We start from the raw sequence: 17,892 nt of genomic DNA, 5'->3' as shown, positions 1-17,892 counted from the left end.
ATGTTATAAACACGTAATCGCAATGAGTTCTTTCACAAATTGCCCTCGATCGTCTATCAGTTTGTGAAATTTAATCCTTACTAGTACTTCCTATCGGCCTCGTGCGATTATGTAGAATTATTATTACAATTATCATATAAACACAGCACGTCTAGTTTCTTCTGTAACAAAACTGGTACCTTTTAAAATTCTTTATGTGCCAGCGTTAGGGATTTGAAAGCCTATCACAAAGAAAATTAAAAGAACTGAATGTGCACAATGCTGGCGTTCATTAAGATTACGATTTTGTTGTTCAGTTAAAATCTAACGCGATAAAGAATCCACTGGTGTGCAATTTAATTTTGGAACATTAATATCATCATAATATAACAGTCAAAGTTCATTCCATAGAAATCGAAGCTGTGTGTGATGATTTTCGTGGTGGTCCGTAATCAAATTATTGTTACAACATTGAATGAAAAATAAAAAAATAAAAAAATAAAAAAAAAATAGATATTTATTTAGCCTTAGCCCCCAAAGTAAACTTTTACGTATGTTTATAAGAAGGGTGTATAACTGACCTGGAGTCCTCTTTGACCGTTGTACTAGTTTTTCTATGGCACTGCTCAACGAATCCCTCTGTTGACTGATTTTTTTCCTCACGAGCGGAGTGGAGAATGTGTAAAGTATGGGGTTAATAGACGAGTTCACCGGGAGAACAAACACGGCAATCCACACGTAAGCTTGTTTTTCAGGATCATGAAATTTCCCGAGCAGACATAGAAGCCCGATAACAATCACAGGCATCCAGCACAGGAAATCAGTTAGGATAATGAACACCATTCTTCGCGCCATTTGAGATTCTCTGTTCATGTTTGTTGACCTCACCTGTTTTGAAACGGCCTTAACCGTGAAGAACATAACTATGTATGCAATGAGAATGTAGATAAACGAAGCAAAGTTAAGTGCAATGAAAATACCGACGGCGTATTCCCAGCCAGCTTGTCTTTCGGTAGACAGTTGAAGAGGAAGGCAGACGGCTGATTTTCCATAAAATCCGACATTACGTATACTGTCGTAGAAGTAATCCAAACCAAGGGCTGGAATAACTGATATCATTATTCCAAAAATCCAGATTCCTCCAACAACAGTGCGAGCAATTTTGAGGTTCATTCGCCTGACTCTAAATGGGAAGACAATGCAGATGAGTCTATCAGTTGTGATGAGGGTCAACATAAGCACAGAGACCTCGCTTGATACCATTGACAGGACTCCAGTAACTGCACATGTTGTCCCAGACCTCCAGTTATTATCATGTTTAAAATATTCACCTTGCCACTGTACGTCTTTGATTGCAATGATAAGAAGATACACACCCATCAGTAGATCTGAAATCGCCAGGTTTGTCAATAGAAAGGAGTGTACTTTGTTGTCTTCTTTTATAATCACCCTCATTACGATGGCGAAGAGGTTACCAACAAGAGCAGAAAGTCCCAGAATCCAGACGCAAACTTGAACACCCTTGTTTTTCATCAGGTCCGAACAGCTAGAAAACTCGTCTTTGGGTGAATGACAACGAACGCCAGGCATTGCCTTCGCGGCATAACAACAAAGCATAAACTCATCAAGATGTCTAGAAAGTGAAAATGGTAGAGTCAAAGGTAATTTTATGATTATCTAATATGCAATAAAATTACTTTCCAGAAGCATATCACATGGTTCATAACTGTTTTAGTTATCCAGGAAAAGTAAGAGCTTGCAAATTGCTATTTAGATGCACTGATGCAGAGGTAAATAGAACTGTACCAGGGAGTATGCACTTCATTTACGTTTGTTGAACTGTTGACTGCCATATTATAACGACATGAAAAATTGTAACACTGACTTACATTTCCTTGAGACTGTGAAGTCCATTAAAAACGTCTGGTGGAAAGTTTTTCAAGCTGATATAGTTATATTGCAGATTTCTGAAGAAAAGTGTTATCTGCAATTAATAAATATCCTCAATTCTCTGAAAAACAGCGTCACTTTTGCACTGTTCCTTTTACATAATAAACAAGAGTGCATTTTTCATTAACCCTTTCTAGACCAGGAGGGGATTTTGCCCGCGCAGAATTTGCACGCTGTTATTATTATTATTATTATTATTATTATTTTATTTATTTTTTTGGTTTAAAATTTGCACAGGTGACAAGGAAACGACGTTACTTTTTTCCACAATTTGTCTGGAAATAATTTTGTGTGCTACTGTAGTTTTCACTGTCTTTGATGTTACCATGGCAACGCATTTTTGACAGGCATGTGTTTCAGAATTCGGACGATTCCCGTCTTTAAATCTATAAAAATAAGATAAAAATGTTTTTAACTTCTTTTCTTTTTTTTCCTTCATTTTCTTTTCTTTTCATTTTGATGACATGATGTTCGAAGCCTTGGGAAAATCAAGACATCAATGTGGCAGATTCAAGATGGCCACCATTTTGAGATCGTGACGGAATTCCCGCGTCAGATGGCCTATTGATGCGGGTCCCAAAGGAAACATTTTTTGGCATTGTAATTTCTTTTATACTAACGTTATGGAGGAGGGACTATAATTCCCTTCCTCCAGCCCCAGAAGGCAAAAAAAATTTGGTCTAGATAGGGTTAAAGTTTGTTGGTTCTACAGTCGCTGGAAGGTTTCTAAGTTGCATGTGTAAAGTGCATGTTGATACCGCGGCTTTCCTAGAGTAAACTTTCTTCTGTTCTGTATTCCAAAACATAGGTTAAAAAATACACCATGCTATGTTAGGCGAAAAAAAAATTTTGTGTCCATGGAAATAATCTTTTCTAGGAAGTTCAAGTTCTCTGGCCAAAAACCATTTCAGACGAAGTCCTATGGAGTGCAGCGGAGCAGGAGAAAATGGAGCGCGGCCGAATCACACTCGATGAAAGCACAATAACAGCGTCGCTAATCTGGACTCAAGATGGAGGCCGCAAGGAAAACAAAAGAGAGGACGGCCTGGAAATAGCTGGAATAGGGACGGTCGAGAGGAGAAAGGAGGGAAGTGGCTTCTAATTAAATTGCACCAGCTGGAGAGTCATACACAAGACAGCGGAATGCTACACTTAGGGTCCAAAGGACTAATAAAGAGAGAAAAATAGTGAAGTCGAGGAAAACTCTGAGCTTCGAGAAACATATAATGTCCAAGAAGAGATATTTTAGAGGCGTATTTTATCGATCACCCCTCAAATATTTTGATGAAAGGTTACTTGGGATGATGGTCCAAGGTTGAACTTACAACTTCTGCAGTGATGAAAGCCCTGCAAATGTCTTTGAAGATAACCGCTGAATCCCATTGTGGTTGAGGTTTCTAAAAAGAAACGGAAGCATCTAATTAAGAATAATTACACGAACGTGCGTTGCATGTGAGATGATAAGTAGACTCATCGTTGGCTATAGTTCTCCTATATTCACAATCACGAGTGGAACAATTTCAAAATATCAGAATATCAAAAGACATTTCAGAGGTGGAAGGGGCCCCTAGAACAACCACGAGATCTGGCTGAACGTCAGGAAGACCCACCCAAATGTCTCTTGTATTCTATCATGACTGAACAGGTGAAACAATAATTAGCAAACTACTCTCGCTCTGGAGTAATGATCTACAGCGAGGAAAGGTAAAACTGACACAATAGGCTATTCACATAAAACTTCACCCTAACAACATCAACAGGGGTAACGGAATTACGACAGTTTGACATGTAAATGCCCGAAAAGTAGGGATCTGTTGCCGTACGAGCACTGAATCTGAACTGATCTGAGCATTGCTTCATTGGCTTCTTTTGAGGTTAGTTTTGCACTTGCAGTTATGCAAACTTCAGTTACCCGGGGAAGGGACGTCATCAGTATCATCATTATAGGGATACGAGACCACACAATTAAGGGGATGTGGGATATTTAAAGAAAAAATTAAAAAGAAACGTTATACTCAGACCCCCTATATGGGGGGCCTCAGAACTGAGATAAGAACACGTCTGCTGGCGTCTGACTTACAGTACTTCAAGCTTCGATAAACCAATGAACAATTCATCTGGTAGAACCTCTAAAACATTGTGTTGAAGATATCTGAATTAGAAAAAGAAAAAAGAAAAAGGAAAAAAGAAAGACCGTTAAGGAAGAGAAGGGACATAAGCGTGTCAAAAATGCTGCACTCCGTAAGAAAAATGTAGATGTTGCTTCACTCACAGATGTTTTAAATTTCTTGTGTTCTTGAATGCATCCTGATCAATCCTGCTTATCCGGTTCTCTCTTAGGCTTCTTCAACGACGAAAATAATAAAAAAGAACGTTGAAATGATAAAACACTGTTTTTTTTTGTTTGTTTTAAGTTTAATATAGCGGAACCAAGATGAAATGCACAATAGGTGTAAAACAAATTCAATTGGACTGCAATGTTAAGTTACCAAATATCTACAGAGTCGATTAACGTTGACAACATAAGATGTCTTCAACTTACAATGTCGTTAACGAGGTTAGAGACACAAGAGCAGTAGACGAAATGTCTGTTATCAGATTGGAGCTACAGTCCCTTAAAAAATAAGATGAAACAAAAAAATCAATTTAGCCGCACAAAATAGACCTATTCGGCTAATGCAATGTCGTACCCAATTCAAATCCTTTGGGTATAAAATGTTTTGTTCTAAATATTTCCATATCATTTAAATGTGAATGCTACATTATAATGCAAATGCAATAAACAAAGAATCTTAACCCCGCGGGAATCTGAATTGGGTACAACATTGGGTTAGTCGAATAGGTCTATTATATGAAGTAATAAAAGATTTGAAATGTGGATGAAACAGTTACGAAAGCTGATAGATACGACTACAAAGGGGCTACTAAATGGTGATCTCAATAATTAGGTTAGTGAACACCATGGTCATATAATTTCAAATAAACCCCATAATCCACCGGAACTCTTCTAAATGCGTGACCTACATTACCGACTTATAAATGCCAATAACAAGTCATATATCAGAGAAACAACAAACAAAGTGGACATTTGGCTAACAAAAGAGCAATTGACAGCGAATAATAGCATGGCTTAACTGACAGAAGACGAATAAAATCATGACTTTGGTGACCAATCTGGAGAATAACTATTTAATTAACACCATCTTTGACGATGGCTTCTGCGAAGATTTTCTAAACATCACCTAACCTTATTTAGCCTCGGAAGGGTAGAGTGGATTGACGGATACAAAAATACCCGTAACTATGAATATTCATAACTTTTTTTTTAATTTTAAAGCAAACACCACCAAACTTTGGACGGTTTTCTGACGTTTGGAAAATATCGCGAAATCCAAGATGGCAGCAGCTCCAAAAACAAGCCAATGATCTCATTCTCAGGTGATTTGATGTACGTCATCTGTTCACTTCTCTGTCCTCAAACGAAACACTTTGGGACATGCCAATATAATCTTGAAATCTCACTGCCGTACTTTCAATAACTTTGATCGAAGTTACGAAGAAGAAGGAGGAGAACTTTGCCATCGACTTTGAAAGTCCGTCTTCCCCTTCCCCTTGTAGTCTCTTTGATATGGCTCGACCCGGTTAAAACCCAATTCCTTTCTGTGGAGTTGTTTTCAACTTACTGTCGATATTCCTCATATCACTAAGAAAGTCTTTCATTCATAATAATACAGAGTTGTACTTACAAAGTCTGTAAACTTTCCATATTCTCCAAAATACCGTTTGACAAGGTTGAGATGAAATTTATGTCAAGCTTCCTAAAACAAAGTATAAGAGAGAGGGTTGTCCACAATCCCAAAAGAAGAAGTAAGGAAAACAATTGGCGATACTGACCTGTTTGATTGTCTGTGTGATGATATTGTAAAAACCCGCACGAGGAGGGTTAATTTACCCGAAATGCAAAACAAACATGGTTCCTGATTGGCTTGGGCGAGAATTTTAAAGGGAGTTCAACACCTTTCTATAGCATGAAGCGGCTAAGGTTTCAACTGCTTCCCACTCTATATGGAATGTTACAATGTTTATAGCACGATAATCCACATCATTTTGTTAAAACAAAGGTTTATGTCAGGTCATTAGACTGAGTGCACACTATAGAAGAGTAAGAAGGGGCCAGGGGTCGGTTACATAAAACTGAATAGCAATAAGACAATTGGAGGTTATGTAAATGATCCGCGTTTTGTGTTCAGGGAAATTTTCTCTCGTAATTTTGTGAAAAACTAAGCCATATGCTGTAATGTCTGCACTCCAGACTAGCCCCCGATGGAAGTGGATTATCCTCAGAAACGACTCAGGCACGTTACATTCCGCCATGTTTTATTTCACTTCAATCCCAACATGCAATACAGCATGGGTTGCACAGGTAACCCAATAAACAATCACTACATCTCCCCCTTATTTGAAATGAAGACAATGGGTGTAGTGCAAAAAAAAAAACTACACTAATGCTAAACTTGAACTGTAACAATCAAATGAAGAAATGTCAATAAAGCATTGTTCAAAGAGTCCAACAAGGAACTTTCTTAATGAAATAATGATACTAAATCTCGAATCTTTTCAAAGTTCTAATGTCAACATCAACATAGTCTTCAGAAACCATGTTGGCTCAGTCTCTTACGTAACATAGTCTTTAAGCCAGCTTGGCTCAACTCTCCTGTGCATCGACCTTCGGGGTCCAACACTCTGTTCTGGTATCCTAACAATGGGAGACTATGGCAAGCTGGGTTCAGTAAGAGGCTCAGTCACTGGCCCTTCTGCTGGGCGCCCTCAATAACTGGTTCAGGATCAGTAATGATAACCGGTTCTCTTCCTGGTGTCTGTTCCAGTGGCCATGTCCCCTCTTTCTGTGGCTGAGATGTCTGTGGTGCAGGGTCTATGAACCGTTTCACGTGACCCACATTCCTTTTAAGTAGAGTTTCACCTCGCTCAATGACCACCATATCTCTTCTCTTGGAAACTACACTGTATGGGTCTGGATCATACGTTGCAGATAACTTGTTCTGTTTCTTCCTCATAAGAAGCACCTTGTCTCCTTCTGACACCTCAAACTCCACAGTTCTTTTGTTTGCACTTTCAGCGCCTCTCTGTTTCCTCTCAGCATCCTGATCTCGCGCATGCTGATCTGTAGTACCAGGCATCTCTTCTTCCTCAACGCTTTCAAACTCTGGCATCTTGGTCCGAATCTTCCTTCCATACAATAGCTCCGCAGGGCTAACACCTGTTGTAGAATGGGGCGTCGGCCTGTACGCTAATACGTACTTCTGTAATTTTTGTTGCCATGGCTTCCCTTCAGCATGGGCCGCACGCATCGCCTTAAGCAGTGACTTGTTCTGCTGCTCTACCTCTCCATTCGCTCTTGGCCACAGGGGAACAGTCTTCTTATGCTTGACTCTGAGCTTATCCAGGAACTCTTCCATCTCGTGACTTACTAGGTTTGACCCATTGTCGGTCCTTAATGTCTCCGGGATGCCGTGACGGGTGAAGTGCTTCTCTAGGCACTTGATTATGCTACTGCTAGATGTGTTACGTATTACATCCACCTTGATCCATCTGCTATAATAGTCAACAGTGACAAGCAGGTTATCTCCTGTCGGTAGTGGACCCATTAAATCTACCGCAAGGTCCATCCAAGGCTTGGTTGGCATGGTTGTTGTCTTCACAGGAGGTGTGGTAGTAACAAGAGTCACAGCTTGACATCCAAGGCATTTCTTGCAATGTCGTTCCACCATAGCATTCATGCTCGGCCACCATACTTTACTTCGCGGGCGATCCTTTGTTTTCACTATCCCTAGTGCCCCTCGTGGGCCAACTCTAGAACCTCTCACACAAACAATACGCAATACGTATAACAATACGCATGCCTCTCAATACCAGCCTTCCAACCACAGTAACTTCGTCCCGCAACAACTTGTAGGGGCTTGGTGCGGTAGACCAGTCCCCAGTCCTCCAACACTTGCGGATCTCTGTGAGTTCCTCATCCTCAGCGGAAGCTCTCTCTATCTCCCTGGTTGTCAGCACCCATGGGGTTGCACTGATTGCCACCATTCTTACAAACTCCTCAGTCGTGCTGCTACAGTGTGATGAAGCAGGTATCTTTGTCAAACGACTTAGACAATCAGCAATGTTCTGGCCTGAGGGTATGTGTCGCACAGTGGACTTGAACGGCATGAGACGCAACACCCATCTCTCAACCCTAGCAGAAGGTTTGGACTTTGGTCCATAGATGGCCTCCAAGGCTTTGCAATCAGTAACAAGCTGAAATGACTCAAGTCCTGACAGATACAAACTAAACCTCTCACAACCCCCAAACAACTGCTAATGCCTCCTTTTCCGTCTGACTGTATCGACGCTCAACGTCACTTAAGAGCCGTTGTCAGTAACTTTCGAGAATCCGGCGACAGAAGCGAAAATTCGAATTTTTTTTTATTTGCCCCAAAAGACCCTTTTGGTGAACTATTTTCAAAAATAATATTCAAAAGTTCCAGCGAATTTTTTTTTCGGCAAAAATTAGGAAAGTTCGAAATCGGCCTCAACGTGCCCTATGGCCCGATTGAAATTATGCAAATTAGTACCTTTTCAAAACTCTCGTTCAAGACAACGCAACCTTTTCTCAAGTTGACACTTTCACAATCGTTTTTACATCCCTTTTGCTTGCTTCCAAACTATATTTTATCTCGACCTGAACATTCTTTCATTTGAAGTTAGCAACGTAAAGAATACAATGTTTGCTATTTCTTAGATAGAGTGATTTTAGCCATATTTCAGATGACCATATCATCGGGGGTATACGAATATACTGGTAATGAAATACCTGTTTTGAACGGGTAATTTTTCTTATTTATCATGTTAAAATATTTAGTTTGGCCCGTGGAAAGCGAGCGCGCTAGGTCGAGATGTGTGGAATGCACTTTGACACAATTCGCCATTTCAGCACTTCATGTTCCTCCTGTAACTTTGCACGTGTCAATACAGTTCACGGAAGCTTTTAGATAAAAGCCAAGGTCTCTGGTTTCATTTCATGCTTTAATACACGTAAATAACAAGCTTTAAACTTGAGAGCTCCCCATATTAGCATTAAGTCATCAAATGATTCGTTTCAGGTGAAATTTTCGAGTTTATATTGAGCCGTTCAAGTGAGATGAAAGAGCCGTTCCCAGGGAAACAACTTGAAATCAGTGAAATTAATACCCTGTCTCTCATATCATGCTACACTTCCAAATTACCGTTATTTTTAAGCTAGAAAGTGTAAATGCTCCCTTTTTACGTGACCTAAAACAGAATTTGCCTTAAATATTACGAATAAAGTCCACTGCAATAAAAAACTGAAAAAATCGCGCACCGACGTAAACTGTAAACATCAGCCGTTTCTCAACTCGCCACATGGATGAAACGCGTCCGTCGTTTTACCTCTGTATACATTTATGACCAGAAAGTAGAAACAAAAATTCTTCTCTATGCCCATCTGTATAAAAACACTTGCCAACGAAGCTTTTGTTTTTCTGTGTGTTTGTCGAAAATACTGAAGAATAGTGCAACATTGTTACTGTCTACTTGGCTCATTCAATTACAACCGGATAACACGACTGAATACTAGATATAAAGAAATGCTCTTACTTCTCTGCAATCGTTACTCACATTATATCCGGCGATGTCACATCCCCGAGGCAAGGCTGAAAGTCGTCTCAAATTCCGCATATTAGAAATTTAAAGTTTTGAACAACGCGAACAACTTTCATTGCGTGACAAGTGAAATGTGATACGCAAGCGCGCGAAAAGCACAGGAATAAGCTTTGTCAATATTTGCGCTTGTCAGTGATGACAGTGCAAAAATAATTTTTGAAATTACAAGATGAAATTGAGACAAGTCAAGGTTTGCAAGGTATATTTAATGGACTGAAACGATAATCATGTAGTTTTCCTCCTCCGAGATTCACTCTGCATTGTCTGTGCCGGATTCTCATCAATAACATTACAGAAAAAGTAAAACCGAAATTAATTTACAAATCAAGTCAACAAATTAAGACCTTTTGAAACCTCAATGCTAAGCTCAATACTATCCTCAAACAAAAAGCTAATACACTGAGGAGAGTGAAGTTTGTCTTTCGCCATGGATCAATGCTCAAAAGTTGTGGATAAAGCGAACTGTAGTACTAAAAATAGTTCGCAGGAAAAAAAATACAGGAAAATGTATGGAAAGTTCAAAACACGACTGGACGCTCTCTGGCACAGTTACATCCCTCCAATTTTTTTTCTTAAAATCCTTTTCCTAACGCCAAAAGTTTCCAATTCATGAATTTTTCAGCAGCAATGTTTTATTATTCTATGAAAATTATTTGACATCGAATTTCCATACAAACACTGTTATTTCAAGCCTGTTTGCCTACTCTTCAAAATGGCGTCGAAAACCGTGATAAGGCCTATTGCAGTCAAATATTTAACGTAGCTTTAATGTCAGTTTGAGATGAATCAATGATGGTGATAAAATGTTAACCGGAAATACACAACATTATTCTCCATTATTGCTGACGGTAGAGCTGATCGAATTTTAAGGTAAGAGTTTAACCTTAATTTATTTTCTACCGCGCGCACTAGTGTCAAAGGACAAGGGGCACGACTGGCATTTCTCAGATGTTCGTGTTCGGTCTAAAAGACGGTGTTATCTCTTACGGGCCGTCACTGTTCAAGTCTGACGTTGTCTTTGTTAAATCCTCCTAGCGTGCTCCAGAGTATCCACCACACAAACAGCCTTTGAAAAGGCCATTGAGAGTATCTTTTGAGCCTGTGTACCAGAGTCTAGTGATTATTCAATTTATAGTGATCTTTATATGGAATTGGTTGAAGATATAACTTAATTACGAGTTCCATTTGGATTAGGTTAAGCCACAGTGCATACATTGATCATGATGAACAACGATTCTAAAAAAAATAGGGGAAAATCAGAAAAGGAAATAAAATGTTCTTTCATGCTCTTAGTTTCACTCAAATGAAAACACTTTACCTGCCCTTTCTAGCAACAACACTATTTCGTCTTGAATTTCTTCATAGGCCGGATCTTTTGTGCCTGTATAGGTGCGAGCGAACGCCCTTTTTGCATTGATTAAGCGTAACACATTGCAAATATTGCGCATTTTTTGAGCTTGATCGATCCGCACGGAGAGGTTCCATGGCGAAAGAAAAACTTTACTCTCCTAAATATATTAGCTTTTTGTTTGAGGATAGTATTGAAATACCGCATCGAGACCTCGAAAGCTCTTGATTGGTTTACTTTTCATTTTAGTTAATTTCGGCTTTATTTTGAGGAAAATAAAGGTTGTCGTTGTTGTTGTTGATGAGAATTCGGTAAAATCCCCCCCGGGGGATACATGAATTTCGTTTCAATCCGGCAATCAAATATACCTTGCAGACCTTTACTTGTCTTAATTTCTTCTTGTAATTTCAAAAATTATTTTCGCACTGTCATCACAAGCGCAAATGTTGACATAGCTTGTTCCTGTGCTTTTCGCGCGCTTGCGTATCACATTTCACTTGTCACGCAATGAAAGTTGTTCGCGTTGTTCAAAACTTTAAATTTCTAATATGCGGAATTTGAGACAACTTTCAGCCTTGCCTCTGGGACTTGATATCGCCGGATATAATGTGAGTAACGATTGGAGAGAATTAAGAGCATTTTTTTTATATCTAGTATTCAGTCGTGTTATCCGGTTGTGATTGAATGAGTCAAGCAGTCAGTAACAATGTGGCACTATTCTTCAGTATTTTCGACAAACACACAGAAAAGCAAAAGCTTCGTTGGCAAGTGTTTTTATACAGATGGGCATAGAGAAGAATTTTTGTTTCTACTTTCTGGTTATAAATGTATAGAGAGGTAAAACAATAACGGACGCGTTTCACCCATGTGGCGAGTTGAGAAACGGCTGATGTTTACAGTTTACGTCGGTGCGCGATTTTTTCAGTTTTTTATTGCAGTGGACTTTATTCGTAATATTTAAGGCAAATTCTGTTTTAGGTCACGTAAAAAGGGAGCATTTACACTTTCTAGCTTAAAAATAACGGTAATTTGGAAGTGTAGCATGATATGAGAGACAGGGTATTAATTTCACTGATTTCAAGTTGTTTCCCTGGGAACGGCTCTTTCATCTCACTTGAACGGCTCAATATAAACTCGAAAATTTCACCTGAAACGAATCATTTGATGACTTAATGCTAATATGGGGAGCTCTCAAGTTTAAAGCTTGTTATTTACGTGTATTAAAGCATGAAATGAAACCAGAGACCTTGGCTTTTATCTAAAAGCTTCCGTGAACTGTATTGACACGTGCAAAGTTACAGGAGGAACATGAAGTGCTGAAATGGCGAATTGTGTCAAAGTGCATTCCACACATCTCGACCTAGCGCGCTCGCTTTCGACGGGCCAAACTAAATATTTTAACATGATAAATAAGAAAAATTACCCGTTCAAAACAGGTATTTCATTACCAGTATATTCGTATACCCCCGATGATATGGTCATCTGAAATATGGCTAAAATCACTCTATCTAAGAAATAGCAAACATTGTATTCTTTACGTTGCTAACTTCGAATGAAAGAATGTTCAGGTCGAGATAAAATATAGTTTGGAAGCAAGCAAAAGGGATGTAAAAACGATTGTGAAAGTGTCAACTCGAGAAAACGTTGCGTTGTCTTGAACGAGAGTTTTAAAAATGTACTAATTTGCATAATTTCAATCGAGCCATCGGGCACGTTGAGGCCGATTTCGAACTTTCCTAATTTTTGCCGAAAAAAAAATTCGCTGGAACTTTTGAATATTATTTTTGAAAATAGTTCACCAAAAGGGTCTTTTGGGGCAAATAAAAAAAAATTCGAATTTTCGCTTCTGTCGCCGGATTCTCGAAAGTTACTGACAACGGCTCTTAAACTACGACTTGCAAATGCGACCGCTCTCTGCACTCCCTGCTGCTCTTGCACAAGTATAGCCCCAAGTCCGACTGGGCTCGTGTCGGTAACCACCTCAGTTGGAGCATCCTTGTCATAGAAAGCCATCATTGACGCCTCGGCCAACTGCTTCTTCAAAGCCTCAAACGCTTCATTCTCCTCCTCCTTTCCCCACTGTCACTCATTATCTTGCTGTGTCAACCTTCGTAATGGTTCTGCCGTCGTTGCAAATTTTGGAAGAAATCTCGAACTGAAACTGATAAGTCCCAGGAAACTCTGCAGCTCTGCAACATCTGTGGGGGCTTTTGTTTCATGCACTGCTCTGACCTTTTCCTCGGTTGGTCCCACACCATGCTTACTTAAAAGCAGTCCCATGAATACAATCTGATCCATTCCGATCTTTCACTTATCCTTGTTAAGGGTGAGGTTCCTCTCCTGCAAGAGCTTTAACAATGTGATGAGATTTCTGTCATGTTCCACATTTGTCTTTTCGTGCACAACAATGTCATCAGCTATGTTGGTGGTTCCAGGACAGTCAGCAATTGTCTGCTGATACTGTTCAGGAACACTGTTTATACCAAAACTCAACCTCTTGTACAGTACAATGAATCACCAGCTGAAAATGTTGTGATATCCCTGGACTCCTCTTCCAGCTCAATTTGATGGAATCCCATGATCATGTCAAGCTTGGAGAAAAGCTTACTTCCATTCATTTCCTCTAGCACCTCATCCACAGTAGGAATTGGCAATTTCTCCCTTTGAATTGCCTCATTCGCACGCCTCATGTCAACACATATCCGCACGTCATCTTTGTTAGGCTTGGGCGCGCAAACACAGCTGGGCTGACCCAGGTTGATGGACCGGAAACGTTCTCAATGATGTCAAGGTCAAGGAGTTTGTCTATCTTACTCTGGACTTTGTCCTTCAACGGGTAGGGGATACGCCTTGGTTTCTGCCCTTCAGGTGTAACTTCATGGTCAATATGCAGCTTAAGTTGAAAACCTGACAACTTGCCAACTCCTGAAAACACCTTTGGGAAGCGGTTTGCAATACTCTCAATGTCACTGCCTATGGAATAAACACCCACTAGCTCTGGCCCAACTTTAAACACTTGTAGCCTTCTAGCAGCGGAGCTACCCAGCAGACAACGCCCATCTCCTTCTGTTACAAGAATGTTCTCTACCACTTTCTGCCCATGACACTCAACAGTAGCCTCAAATTTACCGACAACTACTAGAGACCCATTGCCATAAACACGAAGATTCCTCTCTTCTGGCTGTAGCTTTACAAGTAGGCTACTCCTCACCAGGTTGTGAAACTGTCGCTCACGAAGCACAGTTGACTGTGCTCCAGAATCGACAAGCATTCTGGTAGTGGTACCATTGATTGTCGCTGCTACAATGTTATCTTCACAAGCTCTTTCCCCGTTAAAGTTAATTGGGAAAGCAAAAGGCTCCTCTCCACTATCATAGTCAACCTGATTAACTTGTCGAGCCCCCAGCTGTGGATTACGTTTCACACTACTGGACCGCCAATTATTACTCGCTCTTTCACCAGTATTACCCTTTTTGCTCTCACATTGGCAAACTACTGCCCAATCCCCCTTTTTGCCACACTTCGCGCATGTTTTACCCTTTGCATGACATACCTTATCACGAGCAAAATGTCCGGGCTTCCCACACGCATAGCACTTGTTTATGCCTTGCCCGCTTGACTTTTCCTTGCTTTCGTTGTTCCTGACCAAATTCACGCTGGTCTGTCCCTCCCCTCCTGAAATTTGGTTTGCTTGACGTCGTGCCGTTTCCCATGCCCTGGCTGTGGTGAGGGCAGCGGCCAGCTGGATGTTCGGCACCTCAAACAACTTGGTACCTAGTTCTTGAGACGCTACTTTTTCTAACAGTTGATCCCGCACCGCAAATTCCAACTCCTTGGCCCCATAGCCGCAGTGTCGTGCTTGTTTTCTGAGGCAGAGAACAAACAAGTCTACATCTTCGCCGGGCTCCTGGCGTACTTGGCGTAGAACGTGTCGCTCGTAAGCGGCGTTTTCCTGGACATGGAAATATGCATTTAAAGCCCAAATGCTCTGTTGATAAACATCATCCGCGGTTGCATTGGCAAGGGGAACGTTTCGTTAGATTCTCGAAGATATCTTGCACTCCGGAACCGGCCCTATAAAGTAATTCGCTTTTCTTTCTCGCTGGGTTTTGCAAATTCGCTTTGCCTTCTACGTAGTACGTAAAACCTCTCAGCCATACTCGCCATCTTTCGCTCAACTCTGATTTGGAACTGGTAATATCCATTGGTTGAATATTATGACCCGCCATACTGCTAGATAGGATGATTCTCGCTATCTTCGTCGCCAATGTAATGTCTGCACTCCAGACTAGCCCCCGATGGAAGTGGATTATCCTCAGAAACGACTCAGGCACGTTTCATTCCGCCATGTTGTATTTCACTTCAATCCCAACATGCAATACAGCATGGGTTGCACAGGTAACCCAATAAACAATCCCTTCATATGCCCATTAGAAATTATGAGAGAAACTGAAAGAGAGACACTCAGAAAATCCATAATCCAGGAGCTGTCCCGAAAAGATTGTTTTAGGCGGTTGGGAGACAGTCAGAATGAAGCTCAGATCAAGAGTCCGACACGCACTGGTCGTCTCAACGAAGGGTCTTTCAAGCACTGGAGCTCCGATATTTTTCCTGTAGAACCTGGCGCCCTTTCCATTTAGCCAAAACCAACGGACGCGTGGATCAAAAAAGGAAGTACAACACATGAAAAAACACCATGTTTTCCGTTCCAACAACGGAACGGAAATTACTATTCTATATCAGTTGCACCGTCACGTAGATTTTTAGATCTACCAGTGGAATTAAAAGTTTGGAACAAATGCTGAAAGCCTTTACGATTATAATTTTGATAGCTGATGGAACGTTTCTGGAAAGTTCGACAGAAAAGTTGGGCTAAGCGGAAGGCGCTCCCAGACAAAATAATGGTGGCTCAATGGAGCAAAGAGATTAAGCCATGAAGCTCCGAAGTTCTGCATTTTTTCGCTTCAGCCCTAGAGCCCTAATATAAAATCCTCTAAAACCTTGATTGGATGTGGAAAGTCTAGCGACCTCGGTACCCCTGAAATTATGTGAATGTTTATTATACAATTCAGTTAGTATTTAATTAACAAATGAACTATAAGTTGCTATATAGAGTTTTTACTTACAAAGTTTCCAGTGAAGAGGCTGTGCTAAATGTTCCTCTTTCTATTCTGAAAATTACATTTCCACTCAGATCCCTGGAAAGGTTTCGAAAAATAAAAAAGGTTAAACAGTTACCTATTGACGGTGGGCTGAAGTTCGAGATTTGGCGATTTTGGTTTATGGGGTGGCTGTGAGAATCCCACTCAATTTACAAAGAAGGGGACTTGTTGTGCGAATCTGGGATCATAGAGTCTAGGCTCCTAGTTACTTTCGTTAATTTAACAATGAGCTTTGTCGAATTCCCCCCCCCCCCCCCACACAACTTCTCCATAACTTTGCAACTATAGCAGCTATGATAATAGGCTTAGAAGTTACATAGTACGTCCAAAGATACTTCTTTGAGTTCCGCAACGGGAAGTGGTGGCGTAATATGACGAAGTAATCACGCCATGATTGCCAAATGGCAGCCATCTTGGATTTCTGGATTTCTCCAAAACTTTAAAGAAGTGAAAGCGCTAATATGCGCCAAAAACACGAAAGTTACAGTAAGAAAAATAAGTTTTCTTCCTTTTTAAAAAGGGATTTTCCATTTTCCACTACTTGTCAAAACTTGGTTCCATGATTATATCAAAGTCAATGAAACTAACCAATAACAACAAATTTTTCTCAGATAAATTTGTAAAAAAAAATATCCTGACATTTCAAAGGGTTCGCGCAAGTATTAAAAAGCTATTATGGGCCAAGGTAGAATGCCGCAGGTAGAATGCGCTATCCCCCTGCCCCCGGTCTAGAAAGGGGTTAACGTCTCTTTTAGCGGAGAGGGGCCGTCCTATAAAAGTATTTTATTCGTGTCTCTGGGTGCAAATGTAGTGGATGGCAGAGAAATTGGCATTGAAGCAGTGGTGCTTTCAATAGTCAGGGATTGTAGTTAGAACAGCTATCAAATGCGGTGTTATCTTAGTATTGCAGTTACAAAAAATTCATCTAGGCATATATTTGGAATAAGAAAAAACCTATAATTTATCGCAAGTAGCTACCATGATCATAGCAATTTTTATTCCCCTTCATTAAAACAAAATACATGTATTTACTATTCATTACAGACCAAAAAATCATATCTGGTACTTACAAGTACTTCAACCTTGAAAGACCAGAAAATGCTTTCCTTTGCAGATTAGAAATTTTATTCCTCTGGAAAAGTCTGTTGAAAGAGACGGATCGTGTTAAACTAGACAGGCTTATTCCAGCATTGTTCCATAATGAGCCTAACAGAAAGAGACTAATTATAAGAGAATAATACTATATATATATATATATATATATATATATATTATAACTTCTTGACGTCTTTTAAAATAATTATTATTATTCATTATTGCCTTAATTTAAATAATTCTATTTCACGCCTTTACTTTGTGTAGAAATTATCTTTTCTGTTACATTCTTTACTTGACAATGGTGCCAAGATGACAACGAAACGTCGTTCCGTTTTTTCGCTTATTGTTATAGTCAATTATTCTAAAAAACAGTAAAATACAAAGCAAAGTATGGCGGTATTTTTTCAAATTTAAGCCTTATTATCTCTGAAAAATGCATGGTTACCCCCAATTTTCTTTTAAATACGAAGAGCACTTGCTAAGTTTTGCTTGCTTCGCATAGTTTTAAACCACGCAAAGATATCTCTGTATTAGTAGGCACCACGCGAGTATCTGGAGATGCGCAAAACGTATGCACAGTAACAAAAATTGGCACCTTCCTTAACACCTAGCTCA

The 17,892-nt window shown here is 40.0% G+C and overlaps 1 protein-coding gene across 1 annotated transcript in view; it reads right to left on the bottom strand.

Annotated features, from left to right (window-relative positions):
* Positions 1-560: 560 nt before the first annotated feature.
* LOC146489723 (uncharacterized) overlaps positions 561-17,892 on the bottom strand; it is a gene marked incomplete at its 3' end in the record, with an annotated part of 83,995 nt that continues 66,663 nt past the window's right edge. The window contains exons 41-49 of the mRNA XM_085104886.1: positions 17,250-17,321; positions 16,144-16,215; positions 5,676-5,747; positions 4,472-4,543; positions 4,202-4,273; positions 4,010-4,081; positions 3,255-3,326; positions 1,869-1,946; positions 561-1,612 (exon numbers count right to left, since the gene is read on the bottom strand). Of these exons, the coding sequence (XP_084961012.1) occupies positions 561-1,612; positions 1,869-1,946; positions 3,255-3,326; positions 4,010-4,081; positions 4,202-4,273; positions 4,472-4,543; positions 5,676-5,747; positions 16,144-16,215; positions 17,250-17,321 (1,634 nt within the window). The remainder of the gene's footprint in view (positions 1,613-1,868; positions 1,947-3,254; positions 3,327-4,009; positions 4,082-4,201; positions 4,274-4,471; positions 4,544-5,675; positions 5,748-16,143; positions 16,216-17,249; positions 17,322-17,892) is intronic.

This window comes from Pavona decussata, unplaced genomic scaffold (assembly GCF_977016875.1).
Source record: "Pavona decussata unplaced genomic scaffold, jaPavDecu1.1 SCAFFOLD_4, whole genome shotgun sequence".
In the NCBI taxonomy this organism is placed as follows: Eukaryota; Metazoa; Cnidaria; class Anthozoa; order Scleractinia; family Agariciidae; genus Pavona; species Pavona decussata.
The sequence above is the reverse complement of the archived record's forward strand: the minus strand, read 5'-3'. Positions and strand labels throughout refer to the sequence as shown.